The sequence below is a fragment of the Tachyglossus aculeatus genome, chromosome X1, assembly GCF_015852505.1.
Source record: "Tachyglossus aculeatus isolate mTacAcu1 chromosome X1, mTacAcu1.pri, whole genome shotgun sequence".
Taxonomy (NCBI): domain Eukaryota; kingdom Metazoa; phylum Chordata; class Mammalia; order Monotremata; family Tachyglossidae; genus Tachyglossus; species Tachyglossus aculeatus.
This window is the reverse complement of record NC_052101.1, coordinates 114,230,253-114,258,019: the sequence shown is the minus strand read 5'-3', so window position 1 is coordinate 114,258,019 and position 27,767 is coordinate 114,230,253. Positions and strand designations below refer to the sequence as shown.

At 50.1% G+C, this 27,767-nt stretch overlaps 1 protein-coding gene across 9 annotated transcripts in view; it reads right to left on the bottom strand.

The window, feature by feature from the left end:
- Window positions 1–5,886: 5,886 nt before the first annotated feature.
- The window catches only part of SAFB2 (scaffold attachment factor B2), a 53,497-nt gene continuing 31,616 nt past the window's right edge, over window positions 5,887–27,767 (bottom strand). For 5 of the 9 annotated variants that reach the window (XM_038771725.1, XM_038771726.1, XM_038771729.1 and 2 more), the window contains 8 exons: window positions 26,838–26,974; window positions 25,477–25,770; window positions 23,599–23,736; window positions 22,392–22,434; window positions 21,695–21,813; window positions 16,993–17,105; window positions 16,551–16,617; window positions 15,836–16,210 (listed from right to left, as the gene is read on the bottom strand). In XM_038771725.1, the coding sequence (XP_038627653.1) occupies window positions 16,078–16,210; window positions 16,551–16,617; window positions 16,993–17,105; window positions 21,695–21,813; window positions 22,392–22,434; window positions 23,599–23,736; window positions 25,477–25,770; window positions 26,838–26,974 (1,044 nt within the window). In that variant the 3' untranslated portion in view covers window positions 15,836–16,077. Of the gene's footprint in view, window positions 6,828–8,154; window positions 8,321–15,835; window positions 16,618–16,992; window positions 17,106–21,694; window positions 21,814–22,391; window positions 22,435–23,598; window positions 23,737–25,476; window positions 25,771–26,837; window positions 26,975–27,767 lie in introns of those variants that run through there. The other 4 variants (XM_038771727.1, XM_038771731.1, XR_005457320.1 and 1 more) reach the window with 4 other exon arrangements.

Below are 27,767 nucleotides of genomic sequence, written 5' to 3'. Positions count from 1 at the left end.
GGAGAAACCACTTGGTCCCTTGACAGAAGGGAATGGTCCAGTGTTCCAAGCCTCACCCCCCGGCCTTGGCTTCCTGCCCCTCCCAGTGGGGAGGGGGTGATGGGACAGTGGAAGGAGATTGGACTAGGTTGTGGGGAGAGGGTAGGAGGGGATAGGACAGTGGGCAAAGGGAATGGGCTGGGTGGGGGAAGGGGGACGAGGCTAGGAGCTCTAACCCCAGTTCAGCCCAGTGGGGTTACCCGGCGGCTGGCCTGTCCTGCTCCCCTCGTCCCGCCCTCCCCTCCCCACCCCCAACCCCTCCAGTCTCCATACCTGCAATCAGGCCTGGGCACTGACGATCCCTCCTCTGCTGCTTCTCCACCTTCCACCCCTGCGCCCAAAGGAGACGGTCCCCTGCAGCAGAATTCCCAAGAGTCAGAGCCTCTGCCGGGCCTGGCCCTGGCTGGCCTGTCCTCTCCCACACTGGCCATTAAGCTCTGCCAAGCTATCCAGCTCCCACATCCCCTGGCACCCAGGGTGCCTGACTAGGGGGCGACTCACAGAAGGGGAAGGGGTGGGGCGCAGGGGGGCAGCCTCCAGCCAGGGTCCCCTCAGCCCTCATCACGCCTGATGTCGCCCATGGTCCCGACTCCTCTCCGTGGAGCTACCTGTGTGAGATAGGGAATGGTTATAGATCTCCGCTCTCTGTGCCGGGCTGGGGTGGGGCCAGGAACTCTGCCATTTTGAAATTTTGAACTCTCCCATTTTGGAGATCCAGAAGACCAATCAGTTCATCATATTTATTGAGTGCACCAGGTCCAGAGGAGGGGGGACTCTTGTGGGAGGGTCTAAGCTCCCAAGATCCTATCGCTAACCAGTGGGAGACATGGCTTGTCCTCACCACCTAGCCTCAACCTGGCCCTGCTTCATCCAGGAAGGCTTTCTGTAGGAGGTGGACTGCTCCCGCCTGACCTTTGCCTTAGCCAACGGGAAGGGAAAGGCAGGGCAGAGAAAGCACATTCAAGGCAGGGAGGGTTTTATGGGGGAGCAGATAAGCAGGGTAAGGGGCTTCAGCGGTTCCCTCACCCCCTGAGACTAGAGGGAGAGGGGGGCAAAGGAGTTGAGGAACCCTCAGAAACAGTGTTGGGGGTGGGTGGGGGCGGGTAATGAATTATTACCCACAGATGCATCCTCACCAGGTATGGTGGGCAAGGGGGGAGCAACAGGACACAGAAATCAGGGGCAGGAAGTGGAAAAGAACAGAATCAATGTCTGGAGAGGGAGAGGAGGCAAAGTCTTGAAAGGTATAATTGGGTTTAGAGGAACAATAGGAAGAGAGGCCCTTCTGCAGGGTCTGGTCCTGTGACTAATTCCCTGTTTGACCTTGGGCCACTAGCTGGAGGGGGAGGATCAGGAAGGATCAGGGAAGAGCAATGGCCCCCTCCCCCAATTACCCCTGCCCTTCTCCCACCACACTCAACATGAAAAGCTGGTGCCGACAAACAGTGCTTAAACCTGCTGGGCCTCTATCTCTTCCCTCCTCCTCCTAAGCCCCCAGACCATCCCCGCTCCATCTTGGAATCTAGCCTGTAGGTAGGGCCATACCTACTGTTCTCTGCAGAGCGGCTGGGGTCTCTCTAGGAGATGGTGGAGGGAAAAGGGGGTAGGGGGAACAGCCAGCCAGTGACTCTCCTGTGATTCCACCTTGTCAGTCCTCATGAAGGGTCTCAAGGGAGGGGAAGACACACACACACACACATAAACTCTCTCTCTCTCACACACACACACACACACACACACACACTCACTCTTTCTCTTCAGGGAGTGTGACAGGCTTGAGGGTTGAGGTAGGGTATAATGGGGCCCCTGGATGTCACCCCCAAGCTGGGGGTCAGAGTCCTCCCCATATCTTCCCTCCTCTCCCAGCTGGAATTAAGCGTGGTTGTAGCTTTAAACCCATGAAAGAATGGCAAACCCCATGCAGGCCACCAGGGGTAAAGGGAATAGTCAGCATTGGAGAAAGTCACATCCGGGGGGGCTCTGTGGTATAGGCCTGGGGTAGACATTGGAGAGGAAGCCCCTGACCCCCGCACTGGCAGAGTCTCAGCCCTGGGAACAGCCACCCTGCCGTCTTCTCCCCCATCCCCACCACTCCGCTATTCCACTCCACTGGTCCTCCCTGCAGGGTCTCAGGAGGGAAGAATCAAAGAGCCCCAGCCCCGAGGTCCTTCCCGCCGGGCTAGCCAACCCACCTGGGGTCACCAACGAGCAGCAGCACAGAGCCATTCTGGATGTTGACGTCCCGGACGGTCTCGTGGTCGGCCAGCTGCTTGGCGTTGTAGTAGAAGGTCTTCTTCCAGGAGGTAACCCCCTGGCGCACCAGCTGGGCCCGCAGATCACTCACCGTGTCCGTGGGCCGCACTGTCAGTGGCAGGAGCTGGTCCTCCTCCTGCAGGTGCACCTTGATGTGGTATCGCTTCCAGCGCGAGAGGCTCCGCCGCAGGGTCTCCATGCTCTTCACCCCACTCTTGCCGCCAGCCAGGGCCTGCTCCGTCCCCCCTCCGCCCACCCTGGCTCCCCCGACCTGGACCACCCGTCCAGGATCCAGACCCACTGGCTGGGCAGAGGCGGCAAGAATGGGTTTCCCCTCTTGGGAAAAAGCCCGAAACCTGGTGGTTGGTGAGGGGAGGAGGAAAGGGGTGGCCCCGCCTGCCCTGGCCGGTCCTGGCACGTTTGGCATTCCAGAGCCGGCTCAGCCACCCTCCTGGGAGGAAGGAGCGGGGGTGGGGTGGGGCAGGCCCCCTGAGGCCTCCCACAGAGCCTGACCTAGAGAGGAGGGGCCCCTCTCCTGGGCCCCCACCTTTCAGGCTGAACTGGGAGAAGGGAGTAGGGCCCATTGAGCCAGTCCTGACCTGGCTGATCTTTCCACCTTATGGTAGGTGAGGAGTTCCCCCCTGCCCATGTACACTTCCAGCTCACCACCACCCGGCCTATTGGGGGTAGATGTCCGGAATCCATCTGAGGCTTGCCACCCCCTCCACAGGACTCTAGCCATTTAGGGGTCTGGTTAAAGAATGAGATCTCGGGGGCCACACCCCTGTAGGTTTCTCGACCCAGCATCACAATACTCCTGGTCCCCAACCTTCCCCGCCTCACCCCAACATCACTCCTCAGAGGATGATTATGAAAACAGGTCCTCCAGACCTCGGACCCCATTTCTGCCTCTTCCCACCCTACCTCCAGTCCCTCGGATCTTTAATGCAAGCACTTCTGGGGAAGCACCCTCAAGCCACTAGGCATGGGGCCACAGACCCTGCCTCCCCTATCTCCTTTGCATTATCACCCACCTCAGTAGAAGGTGGGTTGGGACAAGCACAGCTCAGTAGGGGAGACGAGACGAAACGGGACTTAAACCACAGCCGAGGAGAGTGGGGTTAGACCCAAAAGGGGACTTTTTGATATTCCAGTGTTGGAACCAAGAAGCCAGAGGCCCAGAAGTAGAGGGGAAGGACAGCCTTAACCTCAGGGCAGACCCCTGACACACACATGTTGGTCCTGGATGGGGCTTAGGGTCACAGGCCCAGAGGCAGGGTGTCTGTGACAAAACCCACAGCCTCCAGGGTGGGGTGGGGAGGGGGCAGGGGGCTTGAGGTTGCAAGTGGCACAGAAGGTGCCAGGCCCACCACACAGAGGGTGACGTGGCACTGTGTGGCCATATTCTGGCTCTCACTCATTGGGAATTTCTCATTCAGCCATATGATAAAAAGCCATGGATAGCAGGGTCCCGACAACCCTCTCGGGCAGGTAAACTAAATTGTGGTATTTGTTAAGGATTTACTATGTGCCGGGCACTGTACTAAGCACTGGGGTGGATACAAGCAAATCGGGTTGGACATAGTCCCTGTCCCACATGGGGCTCATAATCGCAATCCCCATTTTACAGATAAAGTAACTGAGGCTTACAGAAGTGAAGTGACTTGCCCTAGGTCAGAAAGCAGAATGGCAAAGCAGCGTGGCCCAGTGGAAAGAGCATGGGCTTTGGAGTCAGAGGTCATGGGTTCAAATCCTGGCTCCGCCGCTTGTCAGCTGTGTGACTTTGGGCAAGTCACTTCACTTCTCTGTGCCTCAGTTACCTCATCTGTAAAATAGGGATTAAAACTGTGAGCCCCCCATGGGACAACCTGATTATTATTATTAAAAGTGGCAGAGCTGGGATTAGGGCGCATGACCTTCCGACTCCCAGGCCCTTGCTCTATCCACTATGCCACGCTGCAATTCCCAAATGCCTCGGTGGTGCCTGAGGAGACTTCAACGGCTGTCTCTGGGCAATACAGCTCCCGTCACTGGAGGTGGAGGTGGAGAAGGGTGGTAGGGGGGAGGCAGAGAGAGGGTACCCCAGCCTCACCTCATCAGCTAACAGAGCTTGACTCGAAGGCCGTAGGATAGGGGTTCCTCCCTCCCCATGCTTCCCAGGAACTCCGTCTTGTCAGCTGCAGGAACCAAGTCTTCACCATCATCATCAACATGACCTGAGCTTCTACCTGGCACAGAGCACTGACTTGGGTGTGCGATAGAATCCATGGAGCACTTACCGTGGGTTACTTAACAGTATTTACTGAAGACCTTCTGTGCATTGAGCACTGTGCTAAGGGCTTGGGAGAGGACAACGAAGGCCTAAGTCGAGATCCCTGCCCTCAAGGAAGTTACGAGAGGAGAGGAGAGCCAGGCAGATACAAATGGCTTACAGGGAAGAGGAAAATCGGAGGTTCCAGGCGTTATAACAAAAGAAGAGCGAGATAGGTGAGTGAATAAGTAATGGCAGTGGGCAGTGCCATTTCCACTGTGTACCTAGTGGGTGCAGAGTTGGGAACAGGCACTAGAAGTAAATATCATCATTTCTGAAGGTTCCTGGTGAGGAAGCCTTCCTTCCCAGGCTCAACAGCACATCCTGGTGTCCTAGGAGGCTGGTTGGGGCCAGCCCCAAGTCTACCCTCTCCTCCTCTGCAGCTTTCCTGCTTTCATACCTATTGGTGCCAGCCCTGACCTTACCTTATCCTTCCCCCTCTGCTCTCTTCTGTCATGGGTCTCCGTGAGTCCACTCTCTTGCTCCCCTCAGACTGGGAGCTCCCCAAGAGGGGTGGGCTCGAGGCTGGATAAAGCTCCCATGAGCCCCAGGCAGAAGCCATGGAATCTCAAGACCAAAGCTTACACCCTCTCTGCCCTCTGGATTCTTTCTCCCTCACCCCTAACTCCAAAAGCCCACCACTTCCAGGACCAATATTATAAGGCACTGAGCCCCTAAACTACGCTGATGGGTCAACTCCATGATCCTGTCCCTGACAGGATCCATTAGAGATGGACCGTCTGCCATCACTAACTTTCGTCTAGTAACGCAACCTCCTTTTGAACCTGCTGATATTTCTAGCTGCTCAACTTCCTGTGCTAAGCAATTCCATGTCCCGCCCGCCTCTCCCCCACCCCGCTACACACACACACACACACACACACACACACACACACACACACACACACACACTCTTCCACCAACAAAGAGGTATTTTCCTTTGGTTTGTTCTAAACCTGTCTCCCTCCAGCTCCCACAGGTGTCCCCTCATCCTAGGATTGTGGGATTTGGGGAACGACAATTCCATTGAGATTCTGTAAACCTCAGTTTTGCCCTGTCATGTGTCCTTGTCCAGAAGCTGCTCCAACCCCCTCATCATCCTGATTGCTCTTCTCTGCCCCTGCCAGTTCCTGTTGCCATATGGGAAGGAGAGGAGTTAAGAAGATGGGGGAGAAGGGAGTGTTGCTGAGGAGGGGACTTGGAGTTCCCATGGAGGTTCCCTGAGGTAGGAGTCCTAAGGCAAATGCTCAGTCATCAATCAGTGGCATTTATTGAACACCTCCTGTGTGCAGAGCACTGTAGTAAGTGCTTGAGAGAGTCCAATACAACCGAGTTGGGAGACATGTTCCCTGCTCAAACAACCTTACGGTCGTCTTCCCGATGCACTGAAGCAGCCCAGTCTGAACAGCTCTGTCTCTTACGGGGACTCGCCAAGCACTCCGCCTCTCCGTCCTCCTCCGCTGCTTCGGACGGACACCTGATGGGAAGACAAGGGGCTGGCCTGGGCCTGCCAGGGGAGCTGAAGGGAAGCAGGGCCCGCTGCAGACAGCCAGAGCAGGATATGTGAGCCAGGGCTGACATCTAGTGGATCCAAGCGGTCGTCCATCATCACATGCCCAGTTCCCAGTCTCCTCACGACCTGGGAGGGAGGGAGGGCGGACAGCAAGGACCTCCTCCAGCTGGGTAGCTCCCAGACCCGTTTAGACGAGTAACAGAGGGCATCCTGGGCAAGAGCCACGGGGTCGGCTGCAGGCTGGGTCTGGCCTCAAGCGTCCTGGCAGGGTCAAAGAGGGACCGTTCATCCGGTTTTGCAGGGGACGATCTGTTTTCCAGCTGGTCGGTTCCCCCATCCAGTACAGACAAGGTATTGAATGCTCTTATGTCCAGTATTCTTATTTTTAAGGACCCAGCCTCCTGTTGCTGCGGCTCCTGCTGTTGAGTTCTGTGGATTAGAGATGGTGTCCGTGCTCAGAGGGAGCCAGGAAGGGAATGCAACGGCTCTGGCAGCAGGTCTTGGAGGGGTGTGGGGAGCGGGGGGTGCAGTCCCCCTGCCCGGAGAAATGCTCTAGGTTCAGGTGACCTTGGTGCACTTCCTCAAAGTGGCCCTGGTGACGGCATTGTGTTACGCTGCGTGTCCGGCGTAATGCATGTGATGTCATGTGCGTCTTAGGTCCCGTATTTTTGAGGGCTGTCAGTGGCTTTCCTAGGCAGGAGGGAGAACGAGCTGGAGAGAGAAGGGAGAAGACAAATGGAGTACGGGGCGGAAGGAGGGAAGGGAGGAGGTGTTCGGGGGTCCCCAGGTTGAGAACAGGATGCAATGATATATTTGGGAAGCCCATGGGAGCTGGGCTAGAAGAGCGGCTGGGGGTAAATACAAGAAGCCTTCATGGAGGAAGTGGTCATGTTATGTGAAGAACAAGAGGAATTGGGGATGACCCATAGGAGCAAGGAGGTGGTTCCATGTCTATGGGTCAGAACGGGCAAAGGCTTGGTAAAGGAGGTATCTGACTGAATTGTATCTACTCCAAAGCTTAGCACAGTACTTGGCATATGGTAAGCCCATGACAAATATGGGCTTACAAGTAACTGGGAATACAGTATTGCCTAGTGGATAGAGTGCCTAGTGGCCTGGGAGTCAGAAGGACCTGGGTTCTATTCCCGGCTCTGTCACTTGCCTGCTGTGTGTGACCTTGGGCAAATCACTTCACTGGGCTTCAGTTGCCTCATCTGTAAAACGGAGATTAAGACTGCGAGCCCCAGGTGGGACATAAGACTCTGTCCAACCTGATTAGCTTGTATCTACCCCAGGGCTTTGTACAGTGCCTGACACATAGTAAGCACTTAACAAATACCATTGAAAAAATACCGCAGTGATTGTTATTAGGTAGAGTGTGGAGAGGAAAAGGGTTTGGAAGAGGGGGAGACTGGAGGGCTGGAGCCTTCTGGGGGCCCTATGTGATTTTTTTTTTTTTAGAGGCATGGAAACCCTCCTCTCCAACTCCCCTCTGTCCCCTCCTCCCAAGAAATGGACTGAGTCCTACAGTCCATCAGGTAGTTTCCCAAAGCTCTCCAGCTAGGCTGACAAGAATGGTAATAGTACACTGAATTTCCAAGAGTGATCCCTTCAGAGTAGGTCTGGGAATAAGAGCAGTCCCCAGGGACCCAGAACATATGCTCGTTGGAGAACACCTAAAAGTTGCCAACAAGGTTTGGTTCATGAACCTCTGGGGATACTTCAAAGCACTCCACTGGGGTCAATTATTATGACTGACAAGAGGAAGAGCTAACAGGAACTCCCAAGCCCCAGCAAGAAGTGGCAGAGTAGGAGCATAGTTGGTGAGAAGAGAGTGACCTAGGTTTTGAGGCACACAAGAGGTATTTTCTTTCTGCACCTGCTCTGCTCTGCTGCTACCAACTCCGTGTATATATGAGGCAAGTTTATTTTTTGTTCTGTTTTACTTTTTTAATGGTATTTGTTAAGCTCTTACTATGTGCCGGGCACCATATTGGGGTAGATACAAGCTAACCATGTTGGCCACAGTCCATGTCCTCTACTTTAATAATGAGGTAACGGAGACCCAGAGAAGTGAAGCGGCTTGCCCAAGGTTACATAGCAGGCAAGTGATGGAGTTGAGATTAGCACCCAGGTCTTTCTGACTCCCAGGCATGTGTTCTATCCACAAGGCCATGTGGGTGAGCATAGCATGTGGGGGAAACCTGAATAGAGTGGGAGAGGAGATACATCATGGGGAAAGAGAGAAAGAGTTGAGAAACGGTTATCCAGGTGAAATTTTGAGCCCCCAGGATTGGTTTCTAAAAAACAAACAAAAAATCTCTGATATGCAGATGGGAGAAATAACTACCCCATAATGGCTTTTTGAAAAAAATGGTTTGGATAAAATCCATTTTCAGGAGACTGGGGTAAGAGGGACGGAGGGAGGGTTATCAAATCCCACTTAAAAATGTCACGGTGAGTGATTCAACTGCAAGTGAGTCAGCGCCAGCTGATCTGGGCCTGGCCGGAAACCCATCACAAAGCAGAGCAGCAGCAGGAAAGATCCAGGAAGATCCAGCTCTCTGGTCCTGGGGGTAGATCCCTTATGAACCTGAGAAGGAACTTTAAAACCCCTCATCCAGGATAGGGGATGGAGGGTGGAAGAGGAAGGGGGGAAGAAAGGGAGGGAGTTGGCTTGAATACCCTCGGGCAGTCAGAGGCCAATCTCGAGGGGCCTAGCTGGCTGCTCCAGGACTAGCGCTCTAGCTCAACTCCCAGCACCAGCCTTGATGGCCAAACGAAGGCCTTTCTTCTCACAGGTCCTGAGGCTTTCCCTTCTACAGCCGTGATTAATGGTGGAGGGATCACTCTGTAGATGAGCCCAGGATTGAGCGGGCGTGCCCCATCTTCTCCCAAGCTTCCAGTGGCTGTGCTTCTGGAAGCTAATTGGGAGCGGGCTTGGCTGCCTGCTAATTGGGCCTGGACTTGGCCATCTACTAATTGGGCAGGGCTTGGGCTCCAGCTTGGCCGCCTGCTTTTAATGAATAGGCTTGACTGAAGGATTATGAAAGTGGCGTTTTGGTATTTCCTGTCATCTCTGCAACGAGTGACTCAGCCCCAGGGAATGAGGCCACAGCAAAACAATGAACCAAATCAGCAGTTCAGAGACCCAGGATTCCAGTTTTCCCCTTTCCTACCCCTCTTCCCCACCCACTATCCACCAAAGGACGAATGCACCAGGCCCCCACATCACCACCACCTGCTCCAGTGGGACTGGGGTGCTCCCGGAGGGCAGAGGGAAAATGTGTCCTCCTCCTGCCACTGATATATTTTCCAAAGCAGAATCCTCACCAAAATTCCTGCATCTTTCTCCATCCGTAGCACCTAAAGGCAAGTTTCTACCATCAGATTACCTATATCAATAAGCTCCTTGAGGATAGAGAGCACGCCTGCCATCTCTCCTGTGTTGTGCTCTCCCAAGTGTGCAGTATCGTGCTCTGAACACAGGATGCACTCAATATCACTAATTAGCTTCAGATATTGAGCACCTTCTGTGTGGAGAGCACTGTAATAGGCACCAGGGAGCATACAATCCCAGCCCTTAGTAATGCAGTTGTTTCCCTACTCCCTCTCTCCTTTGTCACCTGTACCTTTGAATTTGGACTTTTTAAGCACCTGATACTCACTCCACCCTCAGCCCCACAGTGCTTAATGCCCATACCCTTTATTTTTTTCATGTCTGTCTCCCCCTCTAGACTGTGAGCTCCTTGTGGGCAGGGACCATGCCTACCAACTCTGTTGTATTTTTCTCTCCCAAGCATTCAATCCAGTGCTCTGCACGCAGGGAGAGCTCAATAAATACCATCAATCGATGAGAATCTAATGGGAGAACACAATAGACAGAAAGTGACTGCTATACAGTCATTATGTAGCTATGACACAAGTGAATCAACAAATAAATCCATAAAATGGTGATGGGGATGATCATGGAGCCTCTCGCCCAGAACGACAGATAAACCACAATCTCAGGAAGGACTTGATTACGTGACAGCAGTCTGAGCAGCGCCACTCGCATTTTCTCTCCCCTGCCCGTCGTGTTCCCGCTGGAGCCTAGAGGGCAATGAGCTAGCGGGCGGGCAGGGGTGCACCACATTGCCAAGTGCAGGCAGAGGTTGTTTTTTGGGCCACTTGCAGCCAAAGTGACCGCCACACCATGCCAATGCTGGGTTTTAGCTCTATGACCTGGCAGGTGGTTTCTTTAATGGCCCCTGCAGCCTCTGCCGCCCACGTTAGCCAGCTACTTTTCCAGATTCCTGCTGGGCCCATTCCTCTCCCTGAACGCCCAGAGTGGTTCTTTGGTCAGAAACCTTCACCACTGGTGGTTTAAGACCCAGCAGGCATTTCCCATTTGCAGAATCAGGGTTAGGACCCAGGTCTCCTGATTGCCAGAGCTGTGCTCTTTCCCCTGGACCAACTGCAAGGCTGAAACACACAAGCCAAAGCGGTGGGGAAGGTGTTCCAGGAACGGGGAGAGGGGTTACGCATAAGTTGGTGGGAGAATCAAGAGTGAAGGATGGTGAGGCTGTTTGGGAGAGGAGTATGAGCTGCAGTATAGAAGAGAGGGCAAATAGAAAAGATGGGAGTGTGGTTTGAAGAGCCTTTGTTTCATAAGGGGCTGGTGTGAGGAGAAAATGAGATAACTGATGTGAAAGCATCTTGGAAAAAAAAAATCAAAGCACTGTACAAATTTTGGGTGGTATCAATCCTACCATTATGTGAGAAGCAACGTGGAGCCACTGGAGATTTTCGAACAAACTCCACTTTCCCAAGACCATATAATAGGAAGCCGATTCAATTAGGACCAAGGCAAGTCTGCCAGAAACATTAGCCCAATTTTGACTCTCCACTATTCAAGCCAGAGACTAACCGAATCACCAGTCAATTTAGGTCACTGGTTTCTCCACAGTCTCAGCAAGGAAATTAATGTGCTCTGGGGAAACTTAAAGAGTTGAATCTCAGGAGGAAACAGCGATGTGGCACCCAGGGACGCTTGCTAGAGAAAAAGGCATATGTTTCCACATGCCGGACCAGGTGGTCGTGGATAGAACAAGAGATGGGTGCTAGCTAGGGACAAAGAGTGCCACGTATTGAATGGAGGGGTCTCTTATTTTGCATTTGTTCTTTTTTACTTTGAGCCAGGCATGCCTTCCTTCGGCTGAGGAAGTGAGAGGGGGGATTTCAATCTTCCCCCATCAAGGAGGGTGGAATGTCCTAATGCCTTCTATTTGAAAATCACCTCACAGAAAACACCCACATCCCTTGAGTCCTTTGGAGCCTGGGCATTCTAAAACACACTTGCCTGGTTTCCGCTGAGTCCAATATTTAGTTTGGCTCAGGCGCCACACATGGGGCTGAGCATGCAGGCAAGCCTTCCCACCAGGGACATAACATCCATCTCCACCGCCATATAAACTAGGGATGTAGGAGCCATTTTATCATAAGTCACAGCGAGGGAATGAAATTCCAAGTTGAAAACTAAAGGCTATTAATAGTACTTGACCACACTCTCTTGATCCGTTGAACTCAAACACCAGGTTCTATTTTTTTAAAATATGCTTAATGCAACCCCATAAATTCCAAATGAATGTGCATGAAACCAAAAAAATCTGAGGTTACAGTTCCCACAGTGGCTGTAACGTTGCAATACTATGATGCTAAACTCCCTTTTACACAATATATAAATAACATGCAACAAGCTACTTTCCCTAGCAACTGCATCTGAAGAGCCATGTGTGTGTGAGAGAGAAAGAGAGAGAGAGAATGCCAACAATCCCCCATACCACCACAGTAAGAAGTCTAGCTGGCAGAGATTTTGTAGGGTTTTTGTTTGAAATGATCAAAAGCCTATGGTTAATGTTCCATGTCTTAAGACGGTCCTCAGTGATATGAATGCTTTTTGGAATTATATTCAACTCTAATGGAGATGCAGCTCTTTATCCACACAATCCAATTTTGTATATTAGAACGCTTGGAGAAGGTCTAGAAAATTGGGGGAGAGAAGAATAACTTGGATGACGAGGGGGTGGAGACATTTCATCAGTAAGAGGTTAGAAAGGAAAAAGCAGGGCCCTTCAGACTGGAAAGATGAAGGCTGTGAGACAGGATGGGATTGAAGCTTACAGAATCCCCAGGTGGGTGGGGCAGGGCAAACACAAAATTGTTGTTCCCCAAATCCCAGAGCACCAGAACGAGGGGGCACCCATTGGAGTCAGGCAGTAGTAGGTTCAAAACAAATGAACGGAAACACACTCTTCACCAAGCAGGCTGGTAACCTTCTGAAATCCATCTCCACAGAAAGTTGTGTAGCCACAAACATCCGAAGATCCAAGAAGGATTTGGAGGGATCTATGCATGAGCAGATCCATGACGGGTTACTCCAAGTTAGGGATGTAAAAGTGAAGTTTAGGGGTGTTGGATGGCCCACCCCTAACCACGAGGGTGGGTGTCCAGAAGGACAACCATCACACGGTGCCTCCAAGGGTCCTGGTGTCGCTCTGAGAGGTACCTGGGCCGGATGGGTTGGATGAGGGTGTTGCTCTTGACCCTTGTCAGCGTGTGGGGCTATCAGACTCAAGAGTCCACCAGAAGTCTACTGAACCGTAGCGCTGCCCAACATTCTTCACCACTGTGAGCCTAATTTCCCGTAGACAGGTGCTACAGTATGGGACTCCAAGCAGTGCCGTCCCTACCACTGAAGTGACACACCGCAACACAGCAAGGCCAGGGGTGGAGGCGGGAGCTGGATCTAGGTTGCCTAGACCCTTCAGGCCATGCTGCAATCAAGAAAGGAATGTCCCTTTTCGAGCAGATCCTTTGTCTGCTCAGAGATAGAGGGATGGCAGGCAAAAGTGTAAAGCCGCCACACACGTACACACAGTACAACAGAGTCTTTGTGTGTTAACTGTGCGGTCAGGACTATGGGCCCCACACTGGCTTTGTCATATATACACACATACACATGCAAGCACCCCTCCATAGTTGAATGTCAGCGGCAGTGCCTTTAAACTACATATGTAAAGCTGGGAATTTCATCCAGTCCAAAGTATTTTTTCTTACTTCTGCCTGTTTCTCCAGTGAGGTCATTACTGCCCCTGTGGCTCCTTTCCTTCATGTATTTTCATCTTTCCGCTACATTACTCATGCATCTGTTTTATGATGGAGTCTCCTGTCAGGGCCCAAGACTTCGGGACCAAGGACCTGCACAGAGGAATGTTAATACGGCGTCCCTTGAGTCTGCTGTTCTCTTCCTCTAATCCTCATCCTTCTGGTCTGACTCTTCTTTCTTCACCCATTTTAGCTGTGGGTCCATACCTTTTACTGCTTTTCTTCCATCTCTTCTGAACATCTTGTTTGATGGTGCCCAGGGAGGGGAGACCAGAGTGAGGCAACCCAGAAAGGGTGGGGGGCATAGAAAGGTATATAACTTGTGCCTGCCTGTCTCAGACTGTAAATTCATGGGCAGAGACTGTGTCGTTTACTTCTACTGAACTCTCCCAAGCAAACGGTGCAGTGCTTCGCACTCAGTGCTGGACAAATTCACCCAGTTCTTCCCCGTGCTTTTAATGCCACATCTGGGCTGAACACAGATAGGGAATGCTGGAAAGTTCCTCGGACGCCATGTGTCTAGATAGAACACAAATGTGACATTGGAAGGAACAGCTGCACCCAATGTGCATGGCACTGGTCATGCAACATATACTCTAGTGCAAGATTTCCTTGAAGTCATTATTATGGTACTTGTTAAGTGTTTCGTATGTACCAAGCGCTGTACTAAGCACTGGGGTGGATGCAAGATACTCAGGTTGGACACAGTCCCCGCCACAATCCAGGTAGGAAGGAGTAGGACTGAATTCCCATTTTACAGATGAGGAAACAGGCAGAGACAAGTGGCTTGCCCAAAGTTACACAGCAGACAAGTGGCAGAGCCAGGAGTAGAACCCAGATCCTCCGATTCTCAGACCCGTGCTCTTTTCCACTAGGCCACGCTGATTCCCTATGTTTTCTAGGAACATAACCTTTGCATTATAGAACTGAGGCCCAAGAGAAACGACATGGGACAGTCAGGAAACCAAGAGTTCTAATTCTTTGTGACCTTGGACAAGTCATGTCCCCACTCTGTGTTCATCTGTAAAACAGCAATACAATACCCGCTCTCCCTCCCTCTTAGACTACAAGTCCCATGTGAAATAGGGACTCGTGTCCAATCTGGCTGTTTTATATTTTATTCCAGGGCACTGTACAGTGCACGGCACAAAGTGAGCACTTAATAAATACCATCATTATTAACTGAGTATACATCAGGGTAAGAGCAGGTGAGAAAAAATAATATTCCTACTTGAAAGATGACAGGTGGGCAAATGGGAAAAAGTGACCTCACCTTTTAATAAGCAGCAAATAACCTAAAACTAAATACAAGTTCACTATTGAAGTTAGGAATATTTCCAATTATGAATGGCATCTAGAAATTGAACTGTTTCTGAAGCGCCTTATCTGTCATTACAATGTTAAGAATGGCCTTTCTCTCTTCCCAAACACAGACTTCAACCACATGACACCCTCAGTTTTCGGCCACGAGCTCTGTGAGGGCAAGGACCACGCACGTTCGTCTTCGATGGATCTTCCCAAGTGCCTAGTTCAGTGCTTGGCAGGTTTGTAGTGCGATTAATAAGTCACTGTGAGGCTGGTGATTTATAAGATATATTCAAGCAACACCGCTCCATTTATATTAACTAGAGAGAGGTTATTTACTGCTCCCGTTGCCAGTGGGAAAAAATTAGCTCAATCCATCAAGTAATGCTGCCTTCCCTTCTTGGCTGCGGGGGCCTTCCCAGCAGAGGGCTGGTTCTTTGGAATTAACAAATGCTTTCGGGCAAACCGTAGCCATTTCTCACCTGCATTTTGATCTTCTCTTTGCAACTATCGAATTGATTGCTCTGCACCGGTCACGTGCGGAATGTCTCCGATACCCGTCAAGTAGCATCGAAGGCTAAAAATGAGGACGCTCGAGTAGTTCCCAGCTTGGTGTCCTCGATGCGGGGTGGGGAAGGGGAGGGAGAGAGAAAGCGCAGTGGACACCATGAACTTCCCTGGCTCAACAGAGGGAGCTCTGAAAATTAAAAAAAAATCCGTTTCTGTTCCCCTTCCATCTTATTGTGGCTAAAGAGCATGTTACTCTTGGCACTGCCCAGTGCTGAGTCCGTTAAAGGGGAAGATGAAATAATATCTTATATGATTTAACGTAATCTTTCTTAAACCAGGAAAGCCGGCTTTCCTTCTCAGGCACTGATGTCTCTGGCCCAGAAAGCATCAGGCAGGACAAAGTTCCCATCTAGGATACACGAGGTGTGCCCCCGACACTGATTTTCTTCTGGGAGGCAAGGGAAGAAAAGACAAACTGATGCATGCAGCAGGACTTCAATAAATGTTGGTCCCAGCAGAAGAACAAAAAGCCAGGCCAGGAATATGCAAAGAGAGGGAAAAGTCTGTTTTTTGTTTTTTTAAAAAAGAGACAACTCCTTCTAAACAGTTGTTTGGTCTTCCTCCTCCAGTCTCTCCCATTTGGGACCTGTAAATCCACAGGTCCCAGATCTTTCGAGCAGGAAAAGACTAGACACCCCAGTTGTATGACTGCTCTTCAGTCTTTCCAAAGCTTGTCAAAGGCCACAGAAACAAAGAGGAACAGTAACTGTAAACTTTTATTAATGGAAAATGGAATGCCTCGTTAAACAGAAATTTTTTTAAATGGTATGAACAACACATTACAAAAACAAAGTGAGCTCACATTGTATCGAACTATAATATGGTGGCAGATTTCAGGGGAGAAAGGGGGAAAAGATAGAAATGCTCCACAAGTTCAAGGCAACTGGCTAACAGGTGTCACCACTACTGCCGCCTAATATTAAAGCAAGAAATGACAAATTCAGTAGCGGCGGGTGAAGCGGGCGTCACCGTCTCCGTCCGCTCTGGTCTCTCCTCCAAATCCTCCACCTCGCATTCTACCACCCTGCATCCCGTGGCCCAGGAAATTTCCACCTTGAGCAAAGCCGCCTCGCCTAGGAACAAATTCAAACTTTTGTCCTCGAGATTTTTTTTCCTAAAAAAATTTCACTGCCACACTACTGGGTAATGATTTTGCAGCCTCTAGTTCTCTTGATTTTTTTTTCTCCCCCTCTTGATCAGATGCACCAGATGATCAAATCATTATAATCACACACCGCATTCCAAGTAACGAAGGAGGTGACTTTGCATAACTCGGAAAAGATTTGACTTTTGTTTTCGAAATGTTCAACTGCGCAAATTGAACAAACATGCGAAAGAGTGAGACCGTTTTATAAAAGGAAGAGGAAGCGAAGGAGCAGGAACAAACTGATTATCCTCGACAAAACTTCTTACCCCGACATTCCTCCCTGGTTCATCATATGGCCTGGTCCTGAGCGACCAGACACGCCCCTCTCACCACCTAGAAAACAGAAAGGCAAATTTCAAACTCCCTTCCTGGGGGAAATTGGGGGAAATCTATCTTTATGATCAAAATCTCCCCCTTCCAAAACTCCCAGGACCTTCACCGGGGAAAAATTGGACCCACTCCAGTTCTCTCCTTAGGTCACACAGACGAAGCCGCAATTAGTCAAATCTCCAGCGAAGTCATCCAAGCGCGTGTTGGATCGCCCATCCCTACCAGTGACAACGGCCATCCAGGAGGGTAGCCATCTCACGCTTCCTCCGAGCGTCCTTTGGTGTCACTCTCGAAGACCGACCCCTGGGTTTGGATGGACCATTGGTCTGACCCGGGATGGCACTGCATATGGGCTAATGCTCTATCAGCCAGGTATACCTTGCCACCTCTCGTGATCTCGGCTCATCATGCCGCCATCCACTTTGCCCTGCCATGAACGACCTTGATGATCATCTATCCTTTGACCGTGGTCTCCCCAGTCACGGCCTCCCCTTTAAAAAAAGAAAAAGATCAGCAAGATGCTTCCCTTAAGCTCGTGTCCATCTGAAAGGCTAGCTGTGCTGCAGGGGGAGAAGCTTGCTAATGGGGGACTGGGGGAAAAAAAAAACCAAAAACAAAAACCAATCACCTTTCCTTATGTACAATGATTTGAAGACGGCTTCAAGGACTGGGGATGGAAGAGGAAGAGAAACACTGGCTGCAGGCCTCCCTTCCCCCCACCCCACCAGAGTCCTTTAGTCACCTCTGCCCTGGATTTCTCATGACACTCAGCTGGAGAGTTGGCTCAGAACAGTAGCATACTCAGCCAATCAATCAATGGTATATATTGAGCGCCTTCCTGTGTGCAGAGCACTGTACTAAGCACTTGGGAGAGTACACTATAACAGAGCTGGGGGACACGTTCGCTGCCCACGAGGTGCCACCCTCCAGAGTTACAAGTTTGGAGTCGCTTGTCGGCAAAGAGTAAATTTGGCTAAGGGGCTGGGTCAGACCAAGGCACGCCCCCGCCACGGCACCTCCAAATCCCCACAGGTATAAGCAGGGTTCGGTCTGGCGCCACTGGACATGGGCAAATTTAAGAACAGCTGTTTTGACGATTGGGCAGAGACCCAAAGCATCCTGCTGTCTTCCAACGTGGGAGTGAAACCAAAAAGCAGATGCAATACCCCCGTGCCCCTCACTGGATCGTTTAAGTGACTTGAGAGGATTGTGGTCTGTTTCATGAACGCCGGAGAGGACTGCTGGGGGTTCGTCACATAGCTATGTACCCAACAGAGCGGGGTCGTTGACAAAGAACATCCAAAAAAGCCCAAAGGCAGCAAACCCAGCCTCATTCATCCCAAGGAAGTGGCCGACGGTCTCTGAGGAAGTGGAATCCTTGTTTGCCTGGTGAACAATGCCAATAATGGTGTGGCCTTGGATAGGGATGAGGTGATGTCCCATCGGGAAAGTTAGAAACCTAGCCATTGGCTAGAGTAGGACTTCAGTCATCACTCCCTCCAGTCTCTCAGCTCTTTACTTCAAGGTAAATCCTTATGTTTTCCTCGGGTCTCAATACAGAACTGAATACATCAACCATACGGGTAACTTATAAGCAGGCGCAGAAGATTGTGGTGATTGTGGTGATTTATTTAGGCAATCAAGAAAGCCCAGAGCACAGTCGGTAACTGCTGGCTCCTGTCCAAGTGCCAATGAGGGACCCTGGTGCTGACGTTCTCTGGGCACGCTTGGCCACAAGGATCTGAGCAGCAGCTGAGCCCCCTCGGTGTGAGACAAACACACACGCAAACACACACATAAATATGCATGCACGCACACACCCCTTAGAAACCTGCACCAACCCTCCTCCGTGTCATCAACAAGGCCATCCTGTCCTGCGTTCTCCACCCGTGGGAAAGAGAAAAGCAGCAGCAGCAGGCCCTCAGCTTTTCCCTCCCCCGAGCCCACCCAACACCAGACCACCCCGCTGCCTCCCCAGGATCTCTATCCCAACCAGCCTTGCACCACTCCGGTGGGAAAGAGAAAAGCATTCTCAAAGCTCAGAAAGGCCACTGGCTGCTGGGATGGTCGTTGGAGCTCTCGTTGTGCCATGGACTCAAGTGCTACTCTGGCCACCTGTGCTTCTGACCCCATTCCCTCTCATCTCATGAAATCTCTCGCTCCATCCCTTCTCCCCTCCTTAATTTTCATCTTCAACCGCTCACTCTCCACTGGTTCCTTCCCCTCTGCCTTCAAACATGCCCATGTCTCTCCCATCCTAAAAAAACCCTCTCTTGACCCCACCTCACCTTCTAGGTATCGCCCCATTCCCTCCTACCATTCCTTTCCAAACTCCTTGAACGAGTTGTCTACACGCACTGCCTCGAATTCCTCAACACCAACTCTCTCCTCGACCCCCTCCAGTCTGGCTTCCGGCCCCTACATTCCACGGAAACTGCCCTCTCAAAGGTCACCAATGACCCCCTGCTTACAAAATCCAACGGCTCCTACTCTATCCTAATCCTCCTTGACCTCTCAGCTGCCTTCGATACTGTGGACCACCCCCTTCTCCTCAACACGCTATCCGACCTTGGCTTCACAGACTCCGTCCTCTCCTGGTTCTCCTCTTATCTCTCCGGTCGTTCATTCTCAGTCTCTTTTGCAGGCTCCTCCTCCCCCTCCCATCCCCTTACTGTGGGGGTTCCCCAAGGTTCAGTGCTTGGTCCCCTTCTGTTCTCGATCTACACTCACTCCCTTGGTGACCTCATTCGCTCCCACGGCTTCAACTATCATCTCTACGCTGATGACACCCAGATCTACATCTCTGCCCCTGCTCTCTCCCCCTCCCTCCAGGCTCGCATCTCCTTCTGCCTTCAGGACATCTCCATCTGGATGTCTGCCCACCACCTAAAACTTAACATGTCCAAGACTGAACTCCTTGTCTTCCCTCCCAAACCCTGCCCTCTCCCTGACTTTCCCATCTCTGTTGACGGCACTACCATCCTTCCCGTCTCACAAGTCCGCAACCTTGGTGTCATCCTCGACTCCGCTCTCTCATTCACCCCTCACATCCAAGCCGTCACCAAAACCTGCCGGTCTCAGATCCGCAACATTGCCAAGATCCGCCCTTTCCTCTCCATCCAAACCGCTACCCTGCTCGTTCAAGCTCTCATCCTATCCCGTCTGGGCTACTGTATCAGCCTTCTCTCTGATCTCCCATCCTCATGTCTCTCCCCACTTCAATCCATACTTCATGCTGCTGCCCGGATTGTCTTTGTCCAGAAACGTTCTGGGCATGTTACTCCCCTCCTCAAAAATCTCCAGTGGTTACCAATCAATCTGCGCATCAGGCAGAACTCCTCACCCTCGGCTTCAAGGCTCTCCATCACCTCGCCCCCTCCTATCTCACCTCCCTTCTCTCCTTCTACAGCCCACCCCGCACCCTCCGCTCCTCTGCCACTAATCTCCTCACAGTGCCTCGTTCTCGCCTGTCCCGCCGTCGACCCCCGGCCCATGTCATCCCCCGGGCCTGGAATGCCCTCCCTCTGCCCATCCGCCAAGCTAGCTCTCTTCCTCCCTTCAAGGCCCTACTGAGAGCTCACCTCCTCCAGGAGGCCTTCCCAGACTGAGCCCCCCCTTCCTTCCTCTCCCCCTCGTCCCCCTCTCCATCCCCCATCTTACCTCCTTCCCTTCCCACAGCACCTGTATGTATGTATATACGTTTGTACATATTTATTACTCTATTTATTTATTTTACTTGTACATATCTATTCTATTTATTTTGTTAGTATGTTTGGTTTTGTTCTCTGTCTACCCCTTCTAGACTGTGAGCCCACTGTTGGGTAGGGACTGTCTCTATATGTTGCCAACTTGTACTTCCCAAGCACTTAGTACAGTGCTCTGCACACAGTAAGCGCTCAATAAATACGATTGATTGATTGATGGACTCAGCCATGAGGAACCTGAAATTCTTCTAATCTAGCACAGTATACTACTGCTATTTCTCTTATTTTCTGTACCTATCCTTGTCTTTTATGTCGTTTTAGGGCTTTATGGCTTCAGCTCTCTTTATGGGCCTGTCTCAAGTCTCCTCGAGGGCCAAGGACTGTGGCTCACACGGCGCTCGCCATACACTCAACACTTAATACTATTACTATTCCAGTTTCCAGATTCAAGAGTGGCGGTTGGCCAGAGGTGGGGCTTTATAATAATTAATAATAGTGGTACTTAAGTGCTTACTGTATGCCAAGCACTGTAATAAACACTGGGGTAAATACAAGATCATCAGATTGGACACAATCCCTGTTCACATGGGGCAGGCAGTTTAAGTAGGAGGGAGTAGAATTTAATCCCCATTTTACAGATGAGGAAAGAGGCACAGTTAAGTGACTTGCCCACAACAGACAAGTGGCAGAGCGAGGATTGGAACCCAGGTCAGCTGCCTCCCATTTCCATGGTCTTTCCTCTAGGCCACAGGGTCCAGGGCCAAACCATCCGTGGCTCTAGCCTTTTTTTAACGCTATGTGTTAAGCACTATGTGCCAGGCACTATACTAAGCACTGCAGTAGATGATTCAATGTAATCAGGTTGGATAGAATCCACGTCCCACACAGGGCTCATAGATATTGAATCCTCATTTTACAGATGAGGTAACTGAGGCACAGAGAAGTGAAGTGACTTGCCCAAGGTCACACAGCAGACAAATGGCGAAGCCAGAATTAGAACTCAGGTCCTCTTACTCCCAGGCCTGTGCTTTATTCATCCATTTATTCAATCATATTTATCGAGAGCTTACTGTGTGCAGAGCACTGTACTAAGCGCCTGGGAGCGTTCAACAAAAAACAGACACATTCCTTGCCCACAACAAGCTTACAGTCTAGAGGGGGAGACAAGAGTTAATATAAATAAATTACAGATATGTACATAAGTGCTTTATCCACTAGGCCACGCTGCTTCTCCAAGCCCTCTCAAGGAACCCTCCCCTTTGGATTTCTGGGAGGGAAAAGGACATGACAGCTTTGCAGTCTCTCCTGCCAATCATTCAAAGCCAGACGAATATATTTTAGGCCTGTGTGGGATTATACTCCTTGCTATTTCTAACCTGGGGGGAGGCATCCCTCTCCCATCGCTCATCCGCTTGTCCGAGCTGTAGCCTCCCCACCCGTCGCGGGAATCTCGTCCATGGCGATCCGGACCTCCATGGCGGTCATCTGGGTAGTGCTGGAAGTTAAAGGGCGAACAGGGGATTACTCAGCTCTTCCCTCCTAAGGCATAGATCGCCCCACCGGCCCCCCGAAAGAGTACAATAACAGAGGCCCCTCCAGGGCCTTTGACCAACATTCGGCTCCTTTAAAATCTGAGTTTCACCAGCTGGAACTGAAAGTGTCTAGCTCTCCTTCAATTTTAGACTGCAAATTAAGCAGCTTTTGGGCCTACTCTTCCCTTGGTCTTATATTATAGGACCCAAAGTTCTCCTCCCCAAAACACCCCTTCCTTTCAAAGCAAGTAAGGGTCTCTCAAGTCTTTATCCTCTGCATCTAACTCCCTTCTTTTGGACTGCAATGGCCAAAACCAACAGTCACGGAGCCAGTGGAGAGCAATCCCTTCAGACTTGAGGTGAGCGTGTTTGCTAGCTAGTCAAGGGAATCAACAGCCAAAAAAGATTCACTCAGCCTAGGATGAGCCCATTCACACCTATGGAGGGTGCAGTTTATTCTTGGACCATTTGGGGATAGAAAATGTGGTTCGACACCCTAGGAGTGCCAGTTTTATGAACTGAGCTTTTGGATTTAACTCACCTGTCCATCTCGGTCGCCCATCATCGATCTTGAACCTTCCCTCCTAGAAAAAGGGAAGCTCTCATTTAGATGACTCTCTTTATAAAATGACTCTCTCGTCGTCTCTGTGAAGTGACTAACCTTGCAAGTGAAAGTGGACACAGCCTTGGTTTTGATTTTAATGTTCAGAAACAGTAATGTTTACTGGCCTGGAACTCTCCCACATATACATACAAAGTGTATCCCCACCAACAGATAATAATAACAATAATGATGGTATATTTTAAGCGCTTACTATGTGCAAAGCACTGTTCTAAGCACTGGGGGCTACAAGGTGATCAGGTTGTCCCACGTGGGGTTCACAGTGTCAATCCCTATTTTATAGATGAGGTCACTGAGGGCCCAGAGAAGTGAAGTGACTTGCTCAAGGTCAAACAGCATACAAGTGGCAGGGCCAGGATTAGAACCCATGACCTTCTGACTCCCAGGCTCATGCTCTATCCCAAATGTCAGGTGACGGGAAAGGGGAGACAAGGGCACGGATGGGTGCGGGCAATCCAACTCTGGCGAACAGCCCACTGACTGTATTTCAAATTATGGGAGACTGCAGCCACCGTTCATTTGTTCATGTATTCAATCATATTTATTAAATGCTTAATGTGTGCAGAGCACTGTACACTACAAAAATGAGCACTGGTTCACATACTCCTGGACGCCATAAGGCAAAGGGCCTAACAGAGATTTCATCTAATGTACCTCTCTATTTCTCTGAAACAATTTTACCGAATTTGTGGGAGGACCCCAGAGTGGTTGTTTCAGGGCTTTGCTCGTGTTTTCTTAGCCTAGGAGGAAGGGGGGAGGGGGAGGGGGCGGGGGGGGGGGGGGGGGGACACGGGTGGCTAGGAAGAGGAGGCAAGGCATTGCCAACACTCAGGTCTGGAATTGAAAACCTCAGCATCTGAAAAGCAAATTCACAGGATTCTGTCAAACACAACAGGATGGAGCTATGAGGCTTTTGCAGGATATTTCAATGCTCCATTCAAATGGTGAGTTTTCAGACAACCAGAAGTCCTCTCAATGAGTCACCTTCAAAAGTACTTAAAACTGGAAGGCACAAAGGAGGTATTGTTTACAGTAAATTAGTCCATTTGGGCCACACTCCCACACAAAGTCTACTCCAAACTCTGCTTCTGTCTGTTTTAGCTGTTCAGAAAAATCAATAACTAACCTGTCCACAGAATGGTCCTGATATCGGCCTCGGTCCCTGTGGTCAAAGTCGTGGAAGCGATCCTGGCGGTTAAAATCGGAGCGATACCTGTCTTCCATAGCAGCCCTCTTCCCTTCTGACCAATACGAATCGTCTCGCCTGGGGGAGGAGGGGGAGAGGAAGCAGATTTCATTTACTTCAAGAATGAGTTGAGAAGGCGAGGGACATGGCACTTTCTCCAGACTAAAACTCATTTAATGCATCTTGCAGGCAAATCCCTGAATAGTCAATCATTATCATTTGGATTTGAAAAATTAAAAGTCTCAACTGCCAGAAGTCAGATTGATAGCCTCAATTTACAGTTCCAGGAAAAGGAATACAGTGAGTTTATTGGATCAAGGCAGTGAATGGGCTGAATGCTGCAGGTAGCGGGAAAGGAAATATTTGATTCTTTTGGAACTATGCTCGAGTTACGACATTATTACCTTCGCTTATCTACCGACGCTATACCACCCTCCCAGCTCTCGTCAAGAGGCAGCCAAGAATTGGATCTGGTTATTCAGTACCACTTCCACATTTCAGTACAGTGGCCAATTATATTTTTCTGACTCTTAACATTAACAGAAACTAGACCCCAGGGTGAGTGGGTGGTGTTTGACTATCAATTAAGTGGCTCAGAAAAGCTACAGATGGATAAACCTACACACTACTTTGGCACACCATCAGGCAATTTTCTCTTTAGCAGTCTCTATCACCTGGCTTCTCTAAAAGCACATGTTGGTGAAGCTGCCATGGTTCATTAAGGCACAACACACATAGATACACATTTAAAGGATCATTCGAGACAAATGGTAGGGCAGGCAAAAAGGTAACAGGCTAGCCTGCACGGGGAAACTTTTTGACGCAAAACAAAAGTGTGAGGACTAAAAGCAGCAATGGAGAGCCCTTCAGTAAGTCTGAACTGCTACAGGCTAAATTGAGAGTAGTTCAATTTCAGAGAAATTCAAAGCAGCTGTCTTTATTTTTTCATAGCAAAAAAAATAAATAAATAATATGAAATCATTGGTAGGGACGATGGCCTGCTGACCTGCTGGGATGCTAGTGGAGGAAATGAATAATAGAAATGCACCTTCATTCCCAAAATCGCTAGTTACTCATTCATTCAATCATATTTATTGAGCAGTTACTCATTCATTCAATCATATTTTCTGAGCACTTATTGTGTGCACAGCACTGTACTAAGCGCTTGGGAGAGTACAGTATAACAACAGACACATTCCCTGCCCACAATGAGCTTACAGCCTAGAAGGGGAGACAGACATTAATATAAATAAATAATAATAATAATGATAGCATTTATTAAGCGCTTACTATGTGCAAAGCACTGTTCTAACCACTGGGGAGGTTACAAGGTGATCAGGTTGTCCCACAGGGGGCTCACGTTCTTAATCCCCATTTTACAGATGAGCTAACTGAGGCCCAGAGAAGTGAAGTGACTTGCCCAAAGTCACACAGCTGGCAATTGGCGGAGTCGGGATTTGGGCCCATGACCTCTGACTCCAAAGCCTGTCCTCTTTCCACTGAGCCATGCTGCTTCTCTACAGATATACACATGAGTGCTGAGGGCTGGGGGTGGGGATGAATAAAGGGAGTAAGTCAGGGTGATGCAGAAGAGAGTGGGAGAAGAGGAAAGGAGGGTTTAAGTACTCATGTCCACTTCCCCTCCCACCAAATCCTTGCCACGCTGCCGAGTCAGTCAAATAGCCAGTGTCACCGCCAGCCTCTGCCCCTGCCCGCCCATCTCAAGGAAACACTCAGGACCATGGAGATGGCCAGAGAGCTCAGAGCCAGGCACAGGTAGCAGCAGGGGAACAACCCTACTTAGTTGGCTGTTAGTACCTCGAGTCCATGTCATATGGTCTTCTCAGGGCAGGACGCCGTTCCTGCTCGTAACGTAGCTGTTCTTGTTGGCGCCGGAGCTCTTCCCGTTCCCTGTGGATGCGTTCCTGCTCTTTTCTCCTCTCCTGTTCTACTCGCATCCTCTCCCTTTCCAGCCTCTCCCTTTCCATCCGCTCTCGCTCTAAACGCTGCCTCTGACATTCAAGTCTCACACGTTCCCGCTGCAATCTGGCTTTTTCTTTCCGTTCACGGAAGGCGTCGATGCGCTGTTCCCTCTCCCGCTGCTCTCGCTCCCTGATAAAGAAAAAAGGCATTTCTCAACTGCAGTCCAGACAGTGCTCTCTCAAGAGGAGGGTAACTGAAATACAGAAGCAATGCTTTCCACTGAGTTTCAGTATCAGAAACCGAAAGCACAGGTAAGTCGCTCGGGAAAATCAGAGAGGGGTCCCAGTTACAGAACGGGTTGGAAGACAGGATAATCTAACCAACTTGTGGCCATGAGCGATCAGTCCCAGGAGAGTACTACCTCAAAGTTTCACGAAGGGAAGATCTGTTCTAGCAACTGAGAATACTGTTTGAAGTCAGCAAGCAGTCTCTAAAGTGCAAAACAAACAGTCTAGTCCTGTGTTAGTTAATGACAAACATGACCACATGCTGGCCAAAATCCAACCAGATTCACGAAGCCAGTTTGGCCCTCGCCTGGAACCAAGAACACTTCCATTTAAAGTGCTTATCCACTGAATAGTCCCATGAACCACAGAAAGGGTGAAGTTGAAAAGGGGGTGGGAGGCTGTTTTTTTTTTTTAAAGACACCTTAACATTTGTAAACAGGTTGAAAATAAAGTTACTTCACAAGTAACCTAAATACCCAGGATTTGGGGTTGAAGTGTCTGCTTTGTTGCCTTAAGCAACCAATGACTACAAACACAATGCTAAGGCACAAGGAGCCTATTTAACTGAAATCACATAAAACTGAAAAAAAAAAACTATTAAGAACTTACTATGTGTTAAACACTAGGGTAGATACAAGGTTATGAGATGAGTAAACAGGACCAAAGAGGTCCCGCGACTTGCTCAACCTCTCACACAGTGGGCCAGCGGCGGGGCTGAGACTCAAAACCAGGTCTACTGGTTAGCAGTCCTGTTCTTTTTCCACTAGGCCATGCTGTCTGCCTTTTGTTTTCCTTGCCATACTGTCGCAAGACCACAAAAAAAAAAACAGTAGAAGAAAAAAGAAAAACAACCTACCAGTACTAGCATGCGGAGGTGACCCAGGCCTGAGTAATTCATCATGTTGTTCTCAATACGGCATTTCTGTAAGAACGCCACAACCACGTTCAAGAAGAACTGACTGTTCTTACCGTCGTCTTTCGGTTTCTCTGATCTCCCGCTCCCGCTGCCTCTGCCGTTCTCGCTCCCTCTGTTCCTTGATTTTATCGAAGGACAAAATGTCTCTCTTCTCTTTACTTTCTGACTTGCGATCTTGACTCTTAGAACTCTGGATTTACCAAAGTCAGTGATTAATATGCAGCATAAGTGTGTGACCAGTGTCCAAAAACAACAAAACCTTCAAATTCCTTTTCCTCTAACTTGAATCTGTGACAGACTCACTGCCTAAGACCTCAAGGCTCGATTCCCCACCCCCGCCAGGGAGGAGCCTGGATGCTCAGAAGCCAATCCTAGGAGGGGGAGCCGACTTGGCCAGACCCCAGAGGAAACCCTGGAATGCATGGGGCACCTGGGCTGCCGTCGCCCCGCCCCCGCATTCCAGACCTGACAGCCATGTGGTCGTGTTATACTGCATTCTCCCAAGCACTTAGTACAATGCTCTGAACACAGTAAGTCCTCAATAAATATGTGGGACCCACTCAGGGCAGGCTGCTAAATTCCCACCGATGCAAAGCTCCACCAGAAGAGCACAAGCCTGAGATGTTTCCTCTCCTGATACTTTTGTCTGGGCAGAGCTTTTCTCACAGCCCCAAACATGGGCCAAGGAAAAGCTCTGCTGTTAGCAGCTGGCATATCTCCCCCAGCCCCTTCACGCAGAGCATCCACTCAAGTGAACAGAATGGCTTCATTAATTCCCAGGGTTAAAACATTACAGATGCAGCTGTCTTGGGAAAAAATAAAAAGTTTCAGGAAATATCATTCACAGTATCTGGAGGATCAAAAAAAAAACTGGCTGTAAGACAACAAATGCCGAGTTAAAGTCATGAACAATTTTGGTCTAAAGTAGAATGGACAATGTTTCATTATTCTGAATGAGAGCGTTGCTTACAAATTTGGTCACT